The sequence below is a fragment of the Labeo rohita genome, chromosome 1 (assembly GCF_022985175.1).
Source record: "Labeo rohita strain BAU-BD-2019 chromosome 1, IGBB_LRoh.1.0, whole genome shotgun sequence".
Lineage (NCBI taxonomy): Eukaryota > Metazoa > Chordata > Actinopteri > Cypriniformes > Cyprinidae > Labeo > Labeo rohita.
In genome coordinates this window covers 45221358-45243857 of record NC_066869.1, presented here as the reverse complement: position 1 = coordinate 45243857, position 22500 = coordinate 45221358, and the positions used below count along the sequence as shown (strand labels likewise).

At 34.5% G+C, this 22500-nt stretch overlaps 1 protein-coding gene across 2 annotated transcripts in view; it reads right to left on the bottom strand.

Annotated features, from left to right (window-relative positions):
• Window positions 1-883: 883 nt before the first annotated feature.
• The window catches only part of pard3ba (par-3 family cell polarity regulator beta a), a 193638-nt gene continuing 172021 nt past the window's right edge, over window positions 884-22500 (bottom strand). For both annotated transcript variants that reach the window (XM_051111003.1, XM_051111009.1), the window contains 2 exons: window positions 15558-15628; window positions 884-3057 (listed from right to left, as the gene is read on the bottom strand). In XM_051111003.1, the coding sequence (XP_050966960.1) occupies window positions 2697-3057; window positions 15558-15628 (432 nt within the window). In that variant the 3' untranslated portion in view covers window positions 884-2696. The remainder of the gene's footprint in view (window positions 3058-15557; window positions 15629-22500) is intronic.

The following is a 22500-nucleotide window of genomic DNA, read 5'->3' as shown; positions in this document are numbered from 1 at the left end:
ATTTTTTATTTTATTTTATTAATGTTAAGTACTAAAATAACTAAACCTCAAAGCTTTAACTTAAACAAAAATAAACATCTTTAAATAAAACAAAAACAAACAAAAATTAAATAAAAGGACATTTAAAAAAAGTAGAAAATCATAAAAAAAAAAAAAAATCAAAACATTAACTAAAACTAAGTATGAGATTTGCCTTCAATGAGATATTACCATAAACACCCCTAAAATTACAAAAACTTAAATAAATAAAATTAACAACAACAACAAAAACAGCACCAGAGGGTTACCACATAGTTAATGACCTTTTCTGTTGATAATTGTGCCTGCAGAACAAATGCTATTTTCTGAAACATTTTAAAACAATTTAGCATAAGCCCACACAGGATATTAATACACAGTATATAATATTAACAGAGCAGGAAATTGCTGTCCCTTTCAAACACAGTGTAGCTCATTGATATCCGTGTGTGGTGGTCTTCTCCCTAAATAATGAAGATTAAACTGACATCATCACACAGTTATTATCGGTCTTTTCAAATTTTATCAACCTTTTGTTCGACACTGCTCTCACAATTCATTTATTTCCACCTAACATCTCTCGCTCTTGTCATCCACGGGTTAATTAAACTGAAATTCTGTCCAGATATATGCAAACACTTTAATGCCAAATTTCCTAATCAGCAAAATTTCCCAAATAGGTCCATTAGGCCCTAATAACTTGAGCGCAGCCCTCCGTAGCTTAATTGGTAGAGGATGAATTAGTACTAATCAGCAGGAGTAATTATCAGTAATGTTAGATAAGTATATCCACTCAGTCATCATTATGAGTATGAAGCTATAAGACTGTAAAACACACAATGAACACCAAACAGCTTCACATGACTGAAGTCATGAACCAAAACACCACTTTATTTACAAAAAAACCCTACAGTTTCATTTAAAATAAAAAAAGGTACCAAAATGTCATAAGTAATGTGAATTAATGCCATACCCCACAATGTAGGCCTATATGTACATTAATTTTTGGTTATGGCATGTATAGTGGCAGCACTCGCATCTCTTTCCATTTAATATTACATTTGCCCGACTTCAAAAGTAAAAACAACTAAAATAAGGTATCAAAACAACAGCAAAAATTATAGTCATCCATGTTATTTGAGTTCACAAATTATGCAGAACAGCATCTTGATTTTCACAAAAATACAAGAGAGCAAAAAACAATCAAAAATTGTGAAAAAGTCTAATTTAAATTTACAAAAGGCTAAATTGCACAGCATTTTGTCTCTTTTGTTAGGTTTCAAAATAAATTGACAAAAAATCCTTTAACAGTTGTTAATAAAGCAAACAAGTATAAAAGATTAAATAAACCATTAAAATAAAATCAAAGCAAAATAAACACATTGTAGATTTTCCATAAACGTTGAATTAAAAATGTGATATAAAAATATAGAAATTAAAATCAACTTTTTAATGACAAGATCGAACACCGATTGATTATCCATACATACCATTTAAAGTTGATAGAGTAGCATATGTATATAAGGTAAAATCTTACAAGTAAAATACACAAAACTTCATATATTCTCAGTATCCTCAGTTTCTATCTCGCCATTTTCCTGTAAACCACTTTATTCAGGCATTAAATGTGCAAAAAACTCAACATAAAGTGGGTGCAAAAAAAGTTGGTTCTTGCAAGATCCTGTTTTGACTGGCAGTATATCTCCTAGCTATAATAAACAGATAATTTTACAAACCAAGGATATCAGGTCTTGTTTTTAAAGCAGTGATCCAACAACAATAATAAAGAGCCCTGTGCACAGAGCGCTGTGTATTGCACCCAGGGGGCAGCATTTCTTGTCGCAGCATTTTTAGATAAAACAGCTGAAAAGGGAAAACAAACACCAGGAATGTAAAAACCTCAACCTAAGATGAAAGAAAAGACATGACAACAATATCGGATCGGCTGTTTGTGTATCCTTGTCCGTTTTGTTGTTTTTGGTCCTCAGAATGGCTTTGCTAAAATCAATCAAGTGGGAGGTGAGTGAAAGACAATATTACCCTCAAAACATCACATGAAAAAACACTTTAGGATTGATTCGCAGAGTAAAAACAAGAAAAACAAAGTTAATGGAGTGTTTTAGGAGAACAGAGTTACTGCGCAGACAATAAAGCAGAATGAAAATCTAAAAAACATTTTATATAACCACAAAAAATTAAACTGATGGCGAATTTCTTCACATTTAAAAACTTCTCACCCAAGCTAACATAAGGCACCCAATGTATAAACAAACAAAGTTTATTTTAGGATAATAAGAGACTACCGATCAGAAATGGGCACACTAACAACAGCAGACCATCATATACACATTCGTGTGATGCACTGAATTAAATACATGCAAAACGTACATATATACAAACCCATATGCTTCTTTCAGCTGTACAATTCAAACTCAACTGGTGTAGAATCAACTTGATGTTCAGAACTGATGCTAATTATGAGGAAAAATGGCTGACATCCAAAACAAAATCACAAACTTCACTTAACTAGTGACTTCGGAGTAATCGATGGCTGTATCAAAGCAATTTTATTTGCTTTTTCTTCTCATTAGTCTCAGAAAACTAATTAGACTGTTCCTGTAAATGACACACTTACATAACCGCAGAACTTTTTCGGCACAAACCTACTTCCTCCTCGTCTAGACGGCTCCAATCATTGGTTTCTTCTGCCGGGGATCTTGGTATTGTTCATCTCCGTATGGGCTGTAGCGATCGGGACTGGCCGCCCGATAGTTCCCCTGGTTTAGGGTTTCGTAACGCGGTGGTGCTCTGGCACCTGGGTTTGATGCGGGAGGGACGTCCTGTCTCACGGGACCTCTCTGTTGGGTTGGAGTTTGGGGATAGTAACCACCCGTGGCCTCTGCGGTTCTGGGTACGGGCAACCGGGGTGATCGTGGAGGATAGTTGTCTTGATGGGTCTCATAGATGGGGTTGGGGTACTGGACGGGGTCTCTCTGGTTGGCCCAGTTCTGGTTTGGGTAGTCCTCCACTGGCATCTTCCTGGAAATAAAAAATGAAGGAAGGGTAGAATTAGTTCAGTTCCACAAAGAAGCTTTCAGTGAACAGTTCTTAAGAACAAAAATTTAAAGATAAAAAAAAATTTACAGAAAAATTTACAGTGCTCACCCCCCTTGTCATCCAAGATGTTCATGTCTTTCTTTCTTCAGTCGTAAAGAAATTGTGTTTTTAGAGGAAAACATTTCAGCGTTTTTCTCCTTATGGGCTTGTTAAGTGATGACGTAATGCGTCCATTGAACGCACCAACGAACGCTGTTTCCGGGTCCAAAGCCCAACTCATTTCACTTGAGAATACTATCTCAGTAGCCGTTTATGAGCACTGTTTATTCATATTAAACATTTAAGCTAAATGTTTTAAAATTTATGGTGTACACAGATCCCAAATGCAGTTGTAAATGATCCCAGCTGAGGAAGAAGGGTCTTATCTAGCGAAACGATTGGTTATTTTCATTTAAAAAAAATACAATTTAAATCTTGCTCTGCCTGAACTCTGTGTATTCTGGTTCAAGACAGTTGTATGTCGAAAAACTCTGATCGGATTTTCTCCCTCAACTTCAAAAATCATTTCAAAGTCATCCTACATCACTGCAGAAGTACTGACCCAGTCTTTGCAAAGTGAACATGCAAAGAAGATCAAACACCCTTAAAAAAAAGATAAAACAGTGATATAGGACGATTTTAAAATTGAGGGAAAACATGAGATGGGAGTTTTTCGACATACCCTAACTGTCATGAACTGGAAAATAACGGAGTTCATGCAGAGTAAGACAAGACGAGTGTTTGACATTTAAAAAGTATATAAATTGTATAATTTTTATGAAAATAGCCAATTGTTAGATAAGACCCTTCTTCCTCGACTGGGATCATTTATGACCGCATCTGGGATCGTTTGAAGCCGCACTGAAACTGCATTTTGGAAGTTTAAACTCTGGGCACCGTAGAAATCCACTGTATGGAGAAAAATGCTAAAATGTTTTCCTCAAAAAAAAACAAAAAATAAATAAAAAAATAAAAAATATTTATGACTGAAGAAAGAAAGACATGAACATCTTGGATGACAAGGGGGTGAGCACATTATCTGTAAACCTTTGTTCTGGAAGTGGACTTCTCCTTTAAAAGTACCATTTTTTTTTTTCTAAGTATGAAGAACATTTAGAAGATTTAAAAGATCCTTTTGCCCAATAAAAAAGATCCATGAATGTTTAATAAAATAAATAGCTCACCCAAAAATGAAAATTACCCCATTATTATGCATTGCTAAGAACTTAATTCTGACAACTTTAAAGGTGAATTTCTGAATATTTAGATTTTTTGCACCCTCAGATTCCAGATTTTCAAATAGTTGTATCTCGGCCAAATATTGTCCTATCCTAAACCATAAATCAATGGAAATATTGACTATTTGATCCAAATCGAACCTCATGACTGGTTTTGTGGTCCAGGGTCGCATAGGACTCCAGAAAACTTAAAATATAGTTGTAAGTAGTTTTTTGGAGCTTGACGAATGTGGTTAGGTTTTTAAATTTCTCTGGCATAAATAAAACAGCATATGGGTTTGAAACAACATGAGGGTGAGTAAATTATGACAATTTTCATGGTCAACATTGCCATGCCGCTCTGTAGCACAACCTGACAAGCAGCATGGTTCTTCTGAAGTTGGTTTACTAAAGAAGTCTTGCTGGTTAAGCTAGTTAAGAAGCCTTGCGAGGAAACTAGAGCACCATCAGCCCATGCTAGTGAACTCAACGGGATCTAACTGTTGGGTTTCAGTCAGTACTGCTTGTATAGCTTCAGATTCAAAATTCAGAAATACAAAATTTGACCCTTTTTATTTTACAGGCTGGGTTCGTATCCAAAACACGACACATGCTCTTGAGCAGGGAATGTTTTTACCGACAGCTTTGTTCTGGTACAAAAATCAAGAAAGGTAAACAGCATTCAACCCCCAAAACTGGAATACATAATGTGTAAACTTCCTGCAAATTAAACATTTACATTCATTTAAAGAGAGTCAGTCTCTGCCACTCGCAGGAAAGTGAATGCACTACTTACCATTTTCCAAGGAAACGTGTCACTTGCGAAGAATAAATAAAAAACGCAAGAGTTTGTCGCAGGCAGTCTGGGAAATTAAGCCAAACAAGATAAAAGCTGCGGCTACAGGAGGACCAAAGAAATGAATAAATAAAAGCATAAAGCAGGGGTCTTTACAAAACTACATGAATAAATGGAGGGCATCTGCAGATTGAAGGGTAATGGATGCTATATGGAAGGAAAAAACTGCATTATGCATTTGCATCCTTAATGTTTTCAGGATTGCAGCCTACATTACTTATCCAAATGTTGTAGCAGGCAACATTTATGTCAAAACCTCCACCGAACAACACGTATGTGAAGGTTTCATGCGTGCAGCGTTTGATGTTTAGTATAGTTCGCTCTAAAGCGTGACTGTAGTCCGTTCACTATTTCACCTGTCAAAGTTAGTTACAAACACAGAAGCGTGTGGGTGTGTGTAGACTGTGCACTGTACTGTGAGGTGAGTATGTGTGTGTGTGGTTATAATCCGTCTGCAGCGTGTGTAGTGTGTCTGTCAGCTCTGACCACCCAAGAACAACTGAAACAGAAATACTGCAGTCCTGAGCCTAAACAGTGTGTGTGGGTTCGTTTAAAGGCTGGAGACAGATAAGGGCCAAACATAGCCAGACTCAAGACTCAAGACTCCAGACTAATATTACTAATGTTTCATTTTGCTTTCAAAGCAACTGTATCGACAGCACTCATAACACAAATGCTTCTATAAAGAGTAGTAATATGTTTACAGTGAACTTATAGTTAATAATTGCAGTTGGATTTAACAACAATAATCATTTTTTTGTGCAACCTCAGGGTATGAATCCTTAAAATGGTTTTCTAAAAGTGAACAGTGTTATTAAGTTTCATAAATGTGCGCCAATCAATCTCAGACTAAAACAACTGTCTGTGCATAAAACAAAGTGAACCGTGATCTAATTTGCTAATTTTCACCAACTTCCTCATTAAGAGGAACTGAACTTCATCCACAGATCACTTTGACTTAATAGATAAGATATATTAAATATAAATATCCCACTTACACTAGAATATATACCTTACACACTACATACTAGAATATGATATACTGTATAAATCACACTACCTTGTGTATACTTGAGAAGCTTACGTTTACACCCTAATTTATACATTAAATGCAGTAGAATATATAATATATGCAGTCCATAATGCTGTATATACAATTTACACTAAAATAACAATTTAGTCTAGAATACACTATCAGTCAAAAATTTTTGAACAGTAAGATTTGTTTTTCAAAAAGGTATCTTCTGCTCACCAAGCCTGCATCTATTTGATTCAAAGTACAACAAAAACAGTACAATTTTAAAATAATTTAATATATTTGAAAATATAAATTATTCTTGTGATCAAAGCTAATTTTTCAGCATCATTACTCCAGTCTTCAGTGTCACATGGTCCTTCAGAAATCATTCTAATATGCTGATTTGCTGTTCAAGAAATTGTAAAAGAAAGAAATGATAATAATAAAAATAAAATAAATTATAGAAACTAACACTTTTATTTAGCAGTGACGCTTCAAATTGATCAAAAGTGATGATAAAGACATTTAAAACGTTACAAAAGATTTCCATTTGAGACAAATGCTGTTCTTCTGAACTTTCTATGTATCAAATTTTACTCAGCTGTTTTCAACATAATAATAAATGTTTTCTGAGCAGCAAATCAGAATATTAGAATGATTTTCTTAAGGGTTATATATTTCAAAATATATTCAAACAGAAAACAGTTATTTAAATGGTAAAAATATTTCAAAATTGTACTGTTTTGCTGTATTTTGGATCAAATAAATGCAGGCTTTGTGAGCAGAAGATACTTCTTTAAAAACGTTAAAAATTTTACCGTTTAAAAACTTCTGACTGGTAGTGTATACAATATGATATGAAGAGTATATTACACCCTCAAATACACTTAAATATAATTTATAATATATAATATAATATAATATAATACATCACACATACCTCACGCTCACTATACCATGAGATAAATACAAGAGGCTTTAAGCTGAAGTTAGCATGCTAGATTAGCCATAATGAGAAATGCCGTAGGTTATAGACTGTGTGCTGGCAGCTGAGGATTAAAGCGGACTTACACACACTTCTACATCTCTGCCGGGACAGACACAAACTCTAGCGTGAGCGACTCACTACAGCCGTACCCTACAAGTGACCCCGTGATCCAGTGACCTAAGGTAAGCCCAGAGGCTTAGGGGTCACAGCTGAGCGAGCAACGAGTGTGAGTGTGTGTGTGAGATGGCCAGATGTGTGTAAGTGTCTCTAATTATGTGTGCATGAATAAGCACATGTGTTTGAGATTGGCATAAGAGATGGAAGCACTGTATGGTAAAGATCATGTTTGTGTGTGTGTGTGTATTATAGCACCACATGTGCTTATTTGAACAACTGCGGGTCAAAGTGTCTTTGAATTTGCTTTTATAATATGCGATGGAGAACACAAGCCTATTTGGGAGTGAACAAATGTCTTTAAGCTGGTGTTTGTGTGTAAAACAGACACTGCAGCCTGCGGTAGGTGATGTGATTTAAAATACACGGGTAAAAACAAAGTAATGTCAAGCCCTGCAATCCATCTCTCTCACGCTAGCGCTAATCAACACTCGACGCTTGGAGAAACCCGCATGTGTGAGCGAGCCATCCGCTAACATATTTTCCGCCTTACGACAAGGGAGGAATCTGTTTGCCTGAGCTCTCTGCACCTGCCCAAGACTTTCGGAAGGAAATTCTTCTCTTGGCTCCTAATTTGACCTCGACTCCTGTGTCTTCCCCCAGAGACAGACGTGCACACACAATGCCAAACAGCTGGTGGGTGAGGGTGAACAAAGGAGGGTGTGTTGAATTGTAAGTAACAGGATGAACTTATGAGCAGTCAATGAGTGAGAATGGATTAATGGACTGACTCAGACTTACACCAATGTACTAAACAATAAACTAAAACAAAAACAAGAGCAGGAAATTACAGTTTGTACGTGAACGGATAGGCCGATGAATAGGTAAACAGACAGACTGATGATAGATAATCTATACATACATGTAGATCAGACAGATAGACAGACAGATAGATAGTAGATAGATAGACAGACAAACAGACAAAGATATAGTTAGGTAGATAGACAGTGAGATAGGTAGACAGATACACAGATGATAGACCGAGACAGATAACAAGACAGATGACAGATAGATAGATTATAGATATATAGACAGATGATAGATAGACAGACAGGTGATAGACAGATTGATGACAGACAGACAGACAAATGCCAGAGTCAGATAGATGATAGAAAGACAGATAGACAGATGATAGATAGATAGACAGACAGACAGACAGACAGACAAAGAGATAGTTAGGTAGATAGACAGTGAGATAGGTAGGTAGATAGATAGCAAGATAGATAAATGACAGAATGACAGATAGATAGACAAGACAGATGCCAGTCAGATAGATGACAGACAGATAGATAAATAGATAGACAAAGAGATAGGTGGGTAGATAGAGAGTGAGATAGGTAGGTAGATAGACAGAGAGCAAGATAGATAGACAAGACAGATAAAGAGATAGATAGATAGTAGTAGATAGATAGTGAGACAGATACACAGACAGACAGATGACAGACATTGATAGACAGATAGAGGCAGATAGATAAGACAGATAACAGATAGATAGACAGACAGACAAATATATAGTTAGGTAGGTAGACAGTGAGACAGGTAGGTAGATAGACAGATAGCTAGATGACAGAATGACAGACAGATAGATAGACAAGACAGATGCCAGTCAGACAGATGATAGACAGATAGACAGACAAAGGGATAGGTAGATAGACAGATAGCAAGATAGATACACAGGCAGACAGATAGATGATAGACAGACACAGATAGACAGATAGAGACAGACAGATGATAGATAGATGGATAGATAGATAAATAGATAGCTAGACAGACAGACAAAGAGATAGTTAGGTAGATAGACAGTGAGATAGGTAGATAGACAGCAAGATAGATAGACAGATACACAGACAGATAGACAGATGATAGACAGAGACAGATAGATAAGACAGATGACAGACAGGTACAGATAAATAAGACAGACAGACAACGAGATAGGTAGATAGACAGATGGATAGATGATATATAGACAGCGAGATAGGTAGGTAGATAGACAGAAACTACTGACATATAGATAAACAGATAGACAGACGATAGATACAAATAGACAGACATAAGACAAATGACAGACAGACAGATAGATAGATAGATAGATAAGACAGATGACAATCAACTAGATAGACAGACACCGAGATAGGCAGACAGATAGACAGACAGATAGACGACTGATATATAGACATGACAGACAGATAGATAATAGATGACTGATATATAGACAGATGGATAGATAGACAGACAGACAGATGATAGACAGATTGATGACAGACAGACAGACACATAGATAGAGAGATAGACAGACAGATAGACAACTGATATATAGATAGATAGATAGATAGAGAGGCAGACAGACAGACAGAAATGGATAAATAGATAGACAGACACGTAGACTGAATATACAAACATGTAGACATAGACAGATGGATAAATAATTTGTCTGACTAAATAGCCAGACAAACATAAATATAGACAGATAGATCTGCGAGACTGGATTAATCTATAGCCAATTATGTGTGTAGAATTGGTTAGATATATTCCATCTATGGCACTAGTTCCAGACATTAAGGCCGTAGGGAAAGCAGGAGCTGATGGAGGCAGAAAACAAAATAAGAGTTTCATTTCCAAACACTGATTTCATTACAGCTCCTGTGTTTCAAGGCAAACAATGTTAAAGCAGAACACAGTCACTGTGCTTTATTTACTTGGAAGCAAAGCGGCAGCCGCAGCCAAAACTCAATATAAAGCAGAGTGAGATGTCATGAGAGAATGAAAAGAAGTAACAGTGGTTTCTGCTGCCAAGATGAATGAACAAAGAAAAGCACACTCCTTCCTGATAATCTGAATCAAAACATCCTTTTTATAGAGGCAGAACCTCGCCATCCTAAATAAACGAAAGCTTTTTAATCATAATTTCACTGTATGTTCTCTAGCAGAGCTGAACGTTCTCAGGAGTGCTGCTTTTGTTGGCAGTCGCACAACTGGTGGCTTTCTTGACGGCTCTGTTGTCTGTTCCAGCTACATGGAGTCTTCTCTTTAATTTCAATCATTTGGTCTCAGAAACCATTGTTTAAAATGAGCTGTAATTTCAAACACATGCTGAGATGTAAAGATCCAAACTGTAGTCAGCGGTGTCCGTTCTCAAGCTCTGTTTGCAGACAGTGGTAGTGTTGTGCTACCTCCTGCCTTTGGCTGATCTTTATCCAATCAAATGCAGGCTTAAGACTCAGGCCGATTAGCTGGCGAGTCTGCTGGGATAGAGCTCTTCACCCTAATCCACCTCCTGCTGAGGCTAAACGGTAACGGAAATGATTCTTTTGTATGCAAATGCAATGACCTAAGACGCAAAGCATTTTTAAGTATTTTATTACTGTGTTTTGACATAGTGACAAGGGTTATGTGAGAAGGTCAAAGAAGCTACTTCTACTAAGATTTTGAGCCATTTGGCAGTAAAACATGGATGTGTTATTTTAGTATAAAACTTATAGTTTATACTAAATAAAATGCTATACTACACAACTTAATGCTACAGTCATACAGAGTAATAAAATGAACAAAATGCAAAGTAATAAAAAAAATTTGCAATAAAAAAAAAACAAAATGCATCAATACTGTAACAAAATGTAATGAAACATGTCCCATTATGTTTAATTGCCTTTTTGAGAAAGAAATGCAAAGAGAATAAAAGCTTTTAAAAATAAACTGAAAAACTTTATAAATTTAGGCCAAAAAATTAAGCGCAATAAGTACTAAAACTAAAATAAATGCTCAAATACTAAAATCATTTTAAGCGCAAGAAGTGCTTAAAAATTTAAATAAAAGCTAAAACACTAAAATTAGCTAAAATACTTAAACGATTTTAAACGCAAGTTCGCAAAGCTGAAATACTAAAATTGCTAAAACTGAAAAAAAGCTCAAATACTAAAATGATTTTAAGAGCAAGTGCTAAAATTGAAAAAATGCTAAAACACCAAAATGATTTTAAGCACAAGAAGTGCTAAAATTGAAAAAAAAATGCTAAAACACCAAAATGATTTTAAGCACAAGTGCTAAAATTGAAAAAAATGCTAAAATTAAAAAAAAAAAAAGATTTTGAGCCCAAGTGCTAAAACTGAAATACAAAAACGATTTTAAGCACAAGACCTAAAACTGAAATAAAAGCTAAAATACTAAAATGATTTTAAACTCAAGAAGCACTAAAAGTGACATAAAAGCTAAAATATTAAATAAATGTAAGTGCAAGAACTACTAAAACTAAAAAAAAAGCTAAAATACTAAAACGATTTTAAACCAAAGTGCTAAAAATGAAATAAAAGCTAAAAATACTAAAACAATTTTTTAGCCCAAGTGCTAAAACTGAAAAAAAGCTAAAACACTAAAACAATTTTTCGCCCAACAAGTGCTAAAACTGAAAAAAGCTAAAATACTAAAACAATTTTAAGCGCAATAAGACCTAAAACTAAAATAAAAGCTAAAATACTAGAATAATTTTAAGCGCAAGAACTAAATAAAAGCTTTAAAAAGTACATACAAATACTAAAACCGAAAATACAGAAATTAGTTTTCAGAGAAGCACAAAATGCAACAAAACTGTAACAAAAAATAAATAATTAAGTGCAAGAAGCAATAAAACTGAAAAGCTAAACAGAAATATATGAAAAAAAAAACCTAATTACAAAAGTATATCAAATTAGCAAAACTGAAAACATAAAAATTTACAGAAAAGCACAAAATGCAACAACACTGTAACAAAATATAATGAAAAATATATTTTTAATTTTTAGACCAAAAAAACAAATCTATTTTAAGTGCAAAACTGAAAAGCTAAATAGAAATATATTTTAAAAAACAAAAACTTAAAAAAATGACAAAAGTATATAAACCGAAAATATAAAAATTAAAGCTAATTCAGAATATTAATAAATACTATAACAATGTGACCTTAAAAGAATGCTATAATAGTATATTGTAATGCTAGAATACTATATAGTAATGTTACATAATTAAAGGAGCTGCAAATAGAATGAAACATTGTGTATACATAAAACAAAAACAAAAAGAGAATGGAATTTTTCGAAAAGGAAACACAACTGCAGTAAACCAATCAGGAACACAACCTTTCAGCATTATATGCTACAGCTGTGTATAGTTAATTAAACAGAATTGAGATTTCCTTAATAAACTATGATTATTAGGTATGTAAGAGACTTTTAACAAGAAAGCATGTAAAAAAGAAACTCTTCATTAAAAAAACAAAACGAAATGCAACTTTCACGCAATGTCGACCAGCAATGTGAACTATAGCGATGACTCGGTGACTTGTTATGTTTGGGATCCAAACCTGCAACCTTCTGTTCACCAGCATTGAGCTTCAACAACTACATCACATCACCCTTCCTCAGGTCTCAACGAGGCTGCCGCAGACTGACTGATTGTGTGTGACTGCTGCATTATGGCTCCAACAGAGGAACACAGTATAAAATTGCTCTCCGTGACAAGAGTGATGTGACATACTGTTTGAAGTGATCGGTTTCAGCCTTGAGGAACTTTTCGAAAAAGACCGAAACAAGCACTTTTGCTTCTACTGAGTCATACATACACGCGCAGGGAGAGCGAGAGAGCGAGAGAGCGAGAGAGCGAGAGAGCGAGAACGAGAAACGGCGCGCAGGGAAATATATGCTAATGTAACGGAGCGCAGTCATTTGAAAGGAAATGGGCCTGAATGAGCACCCCGAGGGAACCACAGCACAAAGTTCAACCCTGAAAAATGTATTTCATTTCATTTAAATAGTCCGCTCTTATGAACACATCGGGGCTTCGGGGCGGCACCGCCGCTTCGGGGAGAGCTGGGAGCCGCAGGAGGGTTGAGGTGGGAGTTTATTTTTGGGAAAAAAAATATCAAAACAAGATGTGGAGCCGGAGAAAAGTAGAAATAAATGACTTTATGAGCAAAGGAAAACTTTGTCGAACTCGCTCTGATGTGTCATTTGTAGGTGTTTTACAGGTCTAAGTTCTTGAAAAATATGCTTTGATGTGGATTTGGGTGGATTTCAAAAGGACAGAAAGGTTTAAATCTAGGTAAATTACATGATAAAGTTTAACTAGATGATTGTAGTACGATGGCACAGTGGTGAAATATACCAATTTACCGAATGACTACCATATATGCCAAAGCTACTCTATTATGATACTTCAAAGAATACCTTAATTTAACTATGGTCCATGTACACATAAAATAAAATAAATATGTTAAAAACAGTTGTGTTTTTTACAGGACGAGTAAAAAACAAACAAACATGATTTAACTATGGTCTATGTACAAAAAACATAAATCAACATACATAAAATTAAATAAAATAAATAAAAATAAAAAAAAAAATAAGAAAATGTGGTGAAAACAGTTGTGTTGTTTTCATGAAGAGGGAAATCAAAAACAAAACAAAACATGATTTAACTATGTTCCATGTTCAAAAATAAAATAAAATAAAATAAATATAATAAATAAAAATAAACATATACTGAAAACGGTTACGTTTACACAAAAAGTGAAAAAAAAAAGTTTTAACCATGGTCCATGTACAAAAATAAATAAACAAAAAATAAAATAAAATAATAAAATAAAATAATATGTTAAAAACAGTTGTGTTGTTTACACAAAAGTAAATAATAAAAAAAAGAATACCATGATTTAACTATGGTCCATGTACCAAAAAAAAACAAAAAAAAAAACAACAACAAAAAAAAAAAAAAATCAATAAAATAAAGTAAAATTAATTAAAATAATACCATGATTTATCTATGGTCCATGTACAAAAATAAATAAATAAATAAATAAATAAATAAATAAAAATAACAAAATATGTTGAAAACTGTTGTGTTGTTTACACAAAGTGTAAAATAAACTAAAATAATACAAAATAAAAAAAAAAATAAAATAAAATAAAATAAAACGTTGAAAATGGTTTTGCTGTTTACATGAAGAGTGAAATCAAAAAAAAAAAAAAAAAAAAAAAAAACATGATTTAACTATGGTCCATGTACAAAATAAAATAAACTAAAATAAATTAAAATAAAATAAAATAAATGCTGAAAACGGTTGTGCTGTTTACACGAAGAGTGAAAAAAAAAACAAAAAAAAACATGATTTAAGTATGGTCCAAAATAAACAAATAAATAAATAAAATAAAATAACCATGGTACATGTACATAAAAACATGGTACTTCTTTTTGGTATTCCTTAGCAAAAAGGTGCAGATCAAAAAAAAAATGCAATTTTAACTAAAAGTTTCATGTACAAAAATAAATAAATAAATAAATAAATAAATAAATTCTGAAAACTCAAAGTCCACCACACAAAAAGAAACCTAAATTAATACAAAAAAAACAAATGCTAGTGCAAGAATGATTTTTTTTTTTTTAATTTACTTTGGACACATTTTGTGCCAATACAAGTTAAGAAGATATTTTGAAGAATACTGGTGTCCAAACAACATTAGATCCCACACAATTTCTTATTACATCAGCAAAAAACAATTTTCAAAACCTTTGATGATGACAGAATTTGTGTTCTTGGGTGAAAAGCTTAATTAAAACACAAAACAAAAACAAACAAAACAAACAAACATATGCTGCATTGTTGTTCACTGACAATAAGAACAGTTTTTAGACCAGTTTTAGTCCAGACATCAATCTCGTCATCTCACTTTAAAATGATCTAAATTATAATCAAAGTGCCGTTTGATAGAAATCTGGCTTTAGCTGCCCTTTAACGCAACCCAAAACCATTTCGCTTTTTCACTGTGAGCTACTAAAAATCATAAGGCCACAGTTGAGCCACGTCATATCTATGTATTTTCCTGAAGGAGAATGACTGAAGCACTTAAGAACCCGGGATGTGAGCCAGGATAGCATTCCCAGCTTCCTGTCTGGATCCCGATCCTCTGGGAGCAGATCAGGTGAATATTCCGGGATGAGAAAAGCACTCTGAAGGAAAACACTCAAGATTTAATTAGGGGGCTGAAAGAGGATTAGACCGACTGTGTGTGTGTGTGTGTGTGTGTGTGTGTGAGGGAAGGAAAGTCCCCTCCACCTTGTTTTGTCAACTCTCCGGACCCAACAGTGCCACATATGTCCAGCATATGGTACAAGAACACGCAAATCCATGCGCAAGTGAAAATACACACGCAAATGCAGGCTTACCTGGGCACGGAGGCGTACAGCCGATCAGAGTCATTGTATCTGGGAGCCATTCGTGGATCGGGCCCTCTGATCTGTGGAGCACAGAGAAATCGAATGAGATTATGTCACAATCTTCAAATGTGACATTTAGATACGGTTTTAAAGGTGTAGAGTGTAATTTCTGCACACTACCATCACCAAATGGAATTGCAAAATAGTATGTTTACAAGAAAGCATTGATAACTATGAAAAACAAATGAATTATAAAAAACATTAAACATTAACGTTTATACAAACATTTTCTGTTTTTGCACATATACTAACATTCAAAGGTTTGGGGTTAGTAAGACTCATGATTTTGAAAGAAGTCCCTTGATCTAAATGCAATAAAAACAGTAATAATATAATTATTATTACAATTTACAATTACTGTTTTCTATTTGAATATATTTAGTTGTAATGTAATTCATTCCTGTGATGCAAAGCTGTATTTTCAGCATCATTACTTCAGCCTTTAGTCACAATCTTTCAAAAATAATCAGTGCTAAAAACTTGTACTATTTTATTTTATTTTATTTTATTTTTATATATATATTTTTATTTTATTTTGCTTAACATTTTTTCAGGATATTTTAACTAATAGAAAGTTCAAAAGAACCGCATTTATTTACATTAAAAATCTTTTGTAACATTTTAAATGTTTTACTGTCACTTTTGATCAATGAAATGTGTCAAAAAATGTGCGTTTTAAAGAATTCTATTCTGCTCAACAAGCCTGCATTTATTTAATCCCAAGTACGAAAACAGTAAAAAATGTTGAAATATTTTTACTATTTAAAATATTTATTTTATTTTATTTTATTTTATTTTATTATTTTATGTGATCATTTTTCAGGATACTTTGGCTAATAGAAAGCTCAAAAGAACATTTATTTATTTAAAAAAAATATATATATATATATCGTAACATTTTAAATGTTTTACTGTCATTTTTGATCAGTGAAATGTGTCATTGCGGAATAAAAATAATAATTTCTTAAAATGTACGCTACCAGTCAAAAGTTTTAACTTTTTTTTTTTAAAGATTTTTAATTTTTTAAAGAAGATTTTTCTGCTCACCAAGCCTGCATTTATTTGATCTAAAGTACAGCAAAAACAGTAAAAATCTGAAATATATTTACTATTTAAAATAACTGCTTTCTATTTCAATGTATTTTAAAATATAATTTATTCCTGTGATGCAAAGCTGAATTTATAGCATCTTTACGTCAGTCTTTAGAGCACAATCTTTCAAAAATTACCATTAATGTTAAAAACAGTTGTGCTGCTTATTTTATTTTATCATTTTTCAGGATACTTTGGCTAATAGAAAGCTCAAACGAACATTTATTTATTTAAAATAAAAATGTAACATTTTAAATGTTTTACTGTCATTTTTGATCAGTGAAATGTGTCATTTCTGATTAAAAATAGTAATTTTTAAAAAATGTACTCTACCAGTCAAAAGTTTATTTTTCAAAAGATTTCTACTGTTTTTTTTAAAGTCTCTTCTGCCCACCAAGCTTGCATTTATTTCATTCAAAGTAAATCAAAAACAGTTACATTTTGAAATATTTTTGCTATTTTTAAAATAACTGTTTTCTATTTGAATATATTTTAAAATGCAATTTATTCCTGTGATGCAAAGCTGAATTTACAGTATCTTTACTCCAGTCAAAAGAAAGCTCAAATAAAAATGTATTTATTTAAAATAAAAATATTTTGTAACATTTTAAATGTTTTACTGGCATTTTTGATCAATGAAATGTGTCGTTGCTGAATAAAAGTATTCGTTTCTTAAAACTGAAGAAAGCTGTTTATATGAAGAGTGAAATCGGAAAGAAAAAAAATTCAAGACGTTTAATTTTAACCTAACATGGCTACATTTTAAACCAGTTAAAATCTGATTCAGTACTTTGACTAGTTGACTAGTTACATTGTCTCGAAGGAGAATACACTACAATTTCAGTCTTTTTGTTGCTTAAAACCCCGAAACATCAAAAGGCGATAAGCTTGTTGAGTTGTAGTGTGCATTGAAGCTAGAATATGCTATAATGAAGACAGATAAATTCACATCATATCTGTATGACGACTATAAATCAAGGAGAGCAAGAGAGGGAGAAAAGAGTAAACAAGAGAGAAAAATGATGCAGCTCGACTGATTTAGTGGAGAAAAGAGGTCAGTGTTTTCAGAGATGGATGTAATATGATCCCTCTCCAAAAAACTGTAGATTTTTATATATGCAGGATTCATGAATTATACAACTTCCCTGTTTAATACTATAATTACCGTCAGTATGAGCTGTTACCCTCAAGTTAGCACGACCCTCAAAGTGCAGAGCATAAAACACGTGCAGCCACTGACAAACATGTTGCTTGATTTTCAATGCATTTTTTGCCTTCGCAAACATGAAGGAAAATTGGATGCATTATTTTCCCATTACATCTTCTATGGTTTTGTTGTGAGTACGATGAATAATTAAAGCTTATTTCTCCTTCCGCGACTATTCCAAGACTTCGCGAGCTTGTGTAAGAGGAATAACTTGCGTTAGACACACATGGCAGGGTTTAACAGTAGTCTCATATGACCGCAGTGGGATTGTGGGAGTGCTGCGTGTGGCAGCTCCTGACAGATGAAGGTTAGAGGCATTATGTAAAGAAGGGCAGCTCATTTCTGGGGACTATGTGAGGAAAATGGTGGCATTTGTCTCAATGAGCCGTTTATAAGTGCACGTCCTCCCGCGTGTAATGGCGGCCCTGAGCGCTACCCTGCATGCTAAGTGTGATCTTTAAACACAAAGGTGTCTCGCAGGGATCGAATGTCACCGAGAGTAAGAGAGAGAGATGACGAGGCGCGCGCCGCGTAAAGGTCACATTTAGAGAAGCGAGAGATGATTGTGCGAATGATAGACCGCTGCGCACGCCAAGCGATCACGGCGATATGCAATTCCGCGCTTTGCTCAGTTCCTTTCATTCTTTATTCCGTCTATTTTGGCCGTACAGGTGATCAGTCACGCCTGTTGTCACAGATGGAAGTTTTTAATACTATTGCTTCTCTCGCAAACTTTTCTTTCTTAACAGATCACATCCCACTTATGGGAGGGCAAAGACCCAAGGTTTATACAAAAAGTTGTACTGATTATTTTGTCTGTTAATAATATGCATAAACATTTCTTTAAAAATAAAAAATGCTTTAATAAATAAATAATATACATCAACAATTTTTTTTAATTCTATTAAATAATTACTTTTTCTTAAAGGGACAGTTCACCCAAAAAATGTTAATTAATTACTCACCGCATGTCATTCCAAACCCAAAAGATCTTCATTCATCATGTTTTTTTGTTTTTTTTTTCTCTTGGATTTCATCAAAAATATCTTTTATATCGGGTTTGGAACGACATGAGAGTGAGTAATTAATGACAGGGTTTTCATTTTTGTGTGAAATATCCCTTTAATGATGTGTTTTCCTCTTAAATGCTCTGAATAAGTATCAGTTGGTCAACATTGGTCAAACTGATTGGCACCTACTTTGAAGTCTTCCAGTAAAGAAAGTCAAAATATTCCTGTTGCCCCACTAAGCAATCCACTTCCTGACGTAGACTGACTTAAGGAAAACCTAAGCTGATCAATGCCAGTAACATCAACTTGTATTAAATGGTGAAAATAAGTCTTGAAATTGCACAGGGTCTCATGTTGAGTGTTCAAAGACTGTCTGATGTATACCACATACATTGATTTGCAGGCTTTACATAGTTTCCGTAAGTCAAGGTGCTCAGGTTTCTATCAGTCTGCTAAAAACTGAAAACTTGAGTGCTTCTAAGGAAGAATTAGTTGATCGGTGTGGTTATTGTTGACTAAAACTATTAAGTAAAGCTGAAATAAAATCTAAGTATTAGATTTAAAAAAAATATAATTCTAACACCAGGAGCAGGGGTGGAGACATTTTTTGATACAGAATTGTACTACAAAATTCAAAATAGTCCACGTTCAAAATTGATGACATAGGAAAATCTGGTATCGTTTGATTTTGTATGACACAAACTCCGCACACCTGAAAAACAATAGATGCTTAGGCAAAATAGTCCAACAATACTGTTGAATCAAAAATTTATAAAGATGCAATCCCGTACACTATCAATACGTGCTAGATATTAAAGTTTATTGTCACATGCAACGTTTCAGTCCACTGACCTTGATCAGGCATATGTGTATTGCTTGTGACAATAAATTTTAATATCTAGCAAGTATTGATAGTGTGCTGGACAGAAATGATAAAAAAAGTCAAAATTGTCACATTTTTGATCAGTAGGTGTCAAAAATATTTAAAAAATGTAACCATAGGTGGCACTGCGTTGAAATGACTCATGTGCCCTCAGGTCATGCTTGGTATAACACGTACCAAGTTTTGCACCAAAATATAAACCCTCATGTCAATGAGGATAACTTTCAGCCAGCATTGTCTGAAGATAATCGGAGCCAATTTTGGTAAACATCGGACAAACCCTCTAGGACGAGTTTGAAGAAGTCAAAATTCAAAATTACGAACAAATCTTGACTGGTAGAAATTTAAATTTTGGTATGCATTTGACTCGGCATGAGCCAAGAAATCAGAGGAAGAAAAATAATTTAGCTTCTAGACCTTACGGTTTAAAAGTTATTAGCAGAAGTATGAGTGCAAATTTGGCCTATTGGTGGCACTGGAGAGTCTGAGATAGAGACTACAAATTTGCTATGGTTAATATTGAGACCGTCCTCTATCTGTGTGCCAAACATTCTCCCAGAGTGAAAGAACCAGAAGAAAACTGGCCCCTAATTAGAAATATTTCCTTGCCAATTATCTGAAATAAAGAAGTTTAAGTTTAAAGGGGTCATCGGATGCCCATTTTCCACAAGTTGATATGATTCTTTAGGGTTTTAATGAAAATTCTATAATATACTTTGGTTAAAAATTCTCAATGGTTGTGTCAAACAACACCCTTTTTACCTTGTCAAAATGAGCTCTGTAAAAAATCATCCCATTCTGAGGGATTGTTCCTTTAAATGCAAATGAGCTCTGCTCGCCCCGCCCCTCTCTTCTCTCTGCTGCTCTGAGAGATTGTTTACTTTAGCCACATTTAACGTGTTTAGCCACGAAACTTGGTGAAGGTGAAACTGGATCACGAATGGTTTGCACGAACATAGACGCATTTATGTAGATCGGGAGGTGCATTCCCATTACAAACAAACGTAATTGACTGCATCTTCAGTGGCTCAGATGTCGGGAGTAAATGACGACCACTATGTTCATTATTACATTCGGCAACACAACACCTCATCTGAGTTATTCTTGTCTTGGAGAGATAATGGCGGAAATATGCTAATAAGGGACAGTCCATCAGCGGTTGTGGGCGGGGCTTGAGCAGTATGACATCATACAGAAAATCAAAACGGCTTGATAATTGAGACTGTTTAAGTTTTTGGGGATTAAGAAAAAGGAGTGAATAGATTTGTTGTGTTCACACATTGCTAAGACACGGTTATATGCAAAAGCCATGTAAAAGTGAATTTTGTATCCGAAGTCCCCTTTAAGCAATCAAATGCTACCAGAGGGCCAGTTAGTACAAAACACCAGAGACTCCAGCGATATTTGGATCCTCCACATTACCCACGTGTTTCTCTTCACTGCCCACAGATGTTATCTCGGGCACAGGCGATTGATCTTCGCCGGGTAATTAGCATTTTAGGCAGAAAGGACAAGACGTGGGCCTGCTGCCAGACGCTTGATTCCAATTGAGGGAGAGAATTTGAAACTTTGCCACAGCAGGCTTGGTGGTCCGGGCAAGTTTTACCCTGTGGGGTCAAAAAGGATCAACAAAACCTGCTCAACCCTGCTAAACCTCACCAAAGCGGGACACTGGGGAACCATGGAAACCAAGCTGCCAAAAACCAGTTGAGTCTTTGCGGTCCTGTTATCAGATCAAAACGGCCGTGTGGACGGATGAAGGACTCGTGCTCTGCTGTGAATGCTGAAAAGCCGAGAAATGCACGTTACGCCGGCGAACTCGACTGAGACGGCAAACGCAAGCCACAACAAACGTGCAAACGTTTACAAATAGGCATACGCCACTCATGCGTACAGATGCGGGGAGATTAGACGGATGTGTTTGAGGAGTTTGATTAAACACAGAGACGCACATGTACAGCATGAAGGGCAAGGTCACCTGGAGCTCACTGGGACTTTTTATATCTCAACAACTACAGAAAATATAAGCAATAAACATTTAAGTTACAAATAATTATTAAATATAAGTTTTTTTTTCTTTATGTTTACCAAGGCTGCGTTTATTTGATGGGAACAGTAAATACAGTAAAATTATGAAATATTATTAGAATTTAAAATAACTGTTTTCTATTTGAATATTTTTTTAAAATGTAATTTATTTCTGTGATGCAAAGCTGAATTTTCAGCATCATTACTCTAGTCTTCAGTGTCACATGATCTATGATGATGATTTGCTGCTTAAGAAACAATGCATCCTTGTAGAATAAAATTGTAGTTTCCTTCAAGAAAAAAACATTCTGACCATAGCCTTATATGTTGGATGTACATACATTCCATGCAAATCTGGCAGGTTTACCACTAACTTAACGGGAGCCAAGTCTTCAGTAACTTTTGTTCTTTATCATTACTTTTTGGTAATGAGATTCTATTGATTCGGGCTCAGAGTCAAACTCTGTTCCAGAGGGAATTGGCCGTCTGGATTGAAGTTTTGCGGCTGGACTCCAACAGGACTCAAGCTTAGCACACGTCTCAACAAACACAAACTGTGCTCAGCGTTTGCCACAAGAAACTCAAGCTGTGAGCAATGTCCCTGAAACCTCAGCTGTGCTTCGTCACTTCAGCTGTGAGTGTGTGCGTAGCTGAAATTTCAGCAGACACACT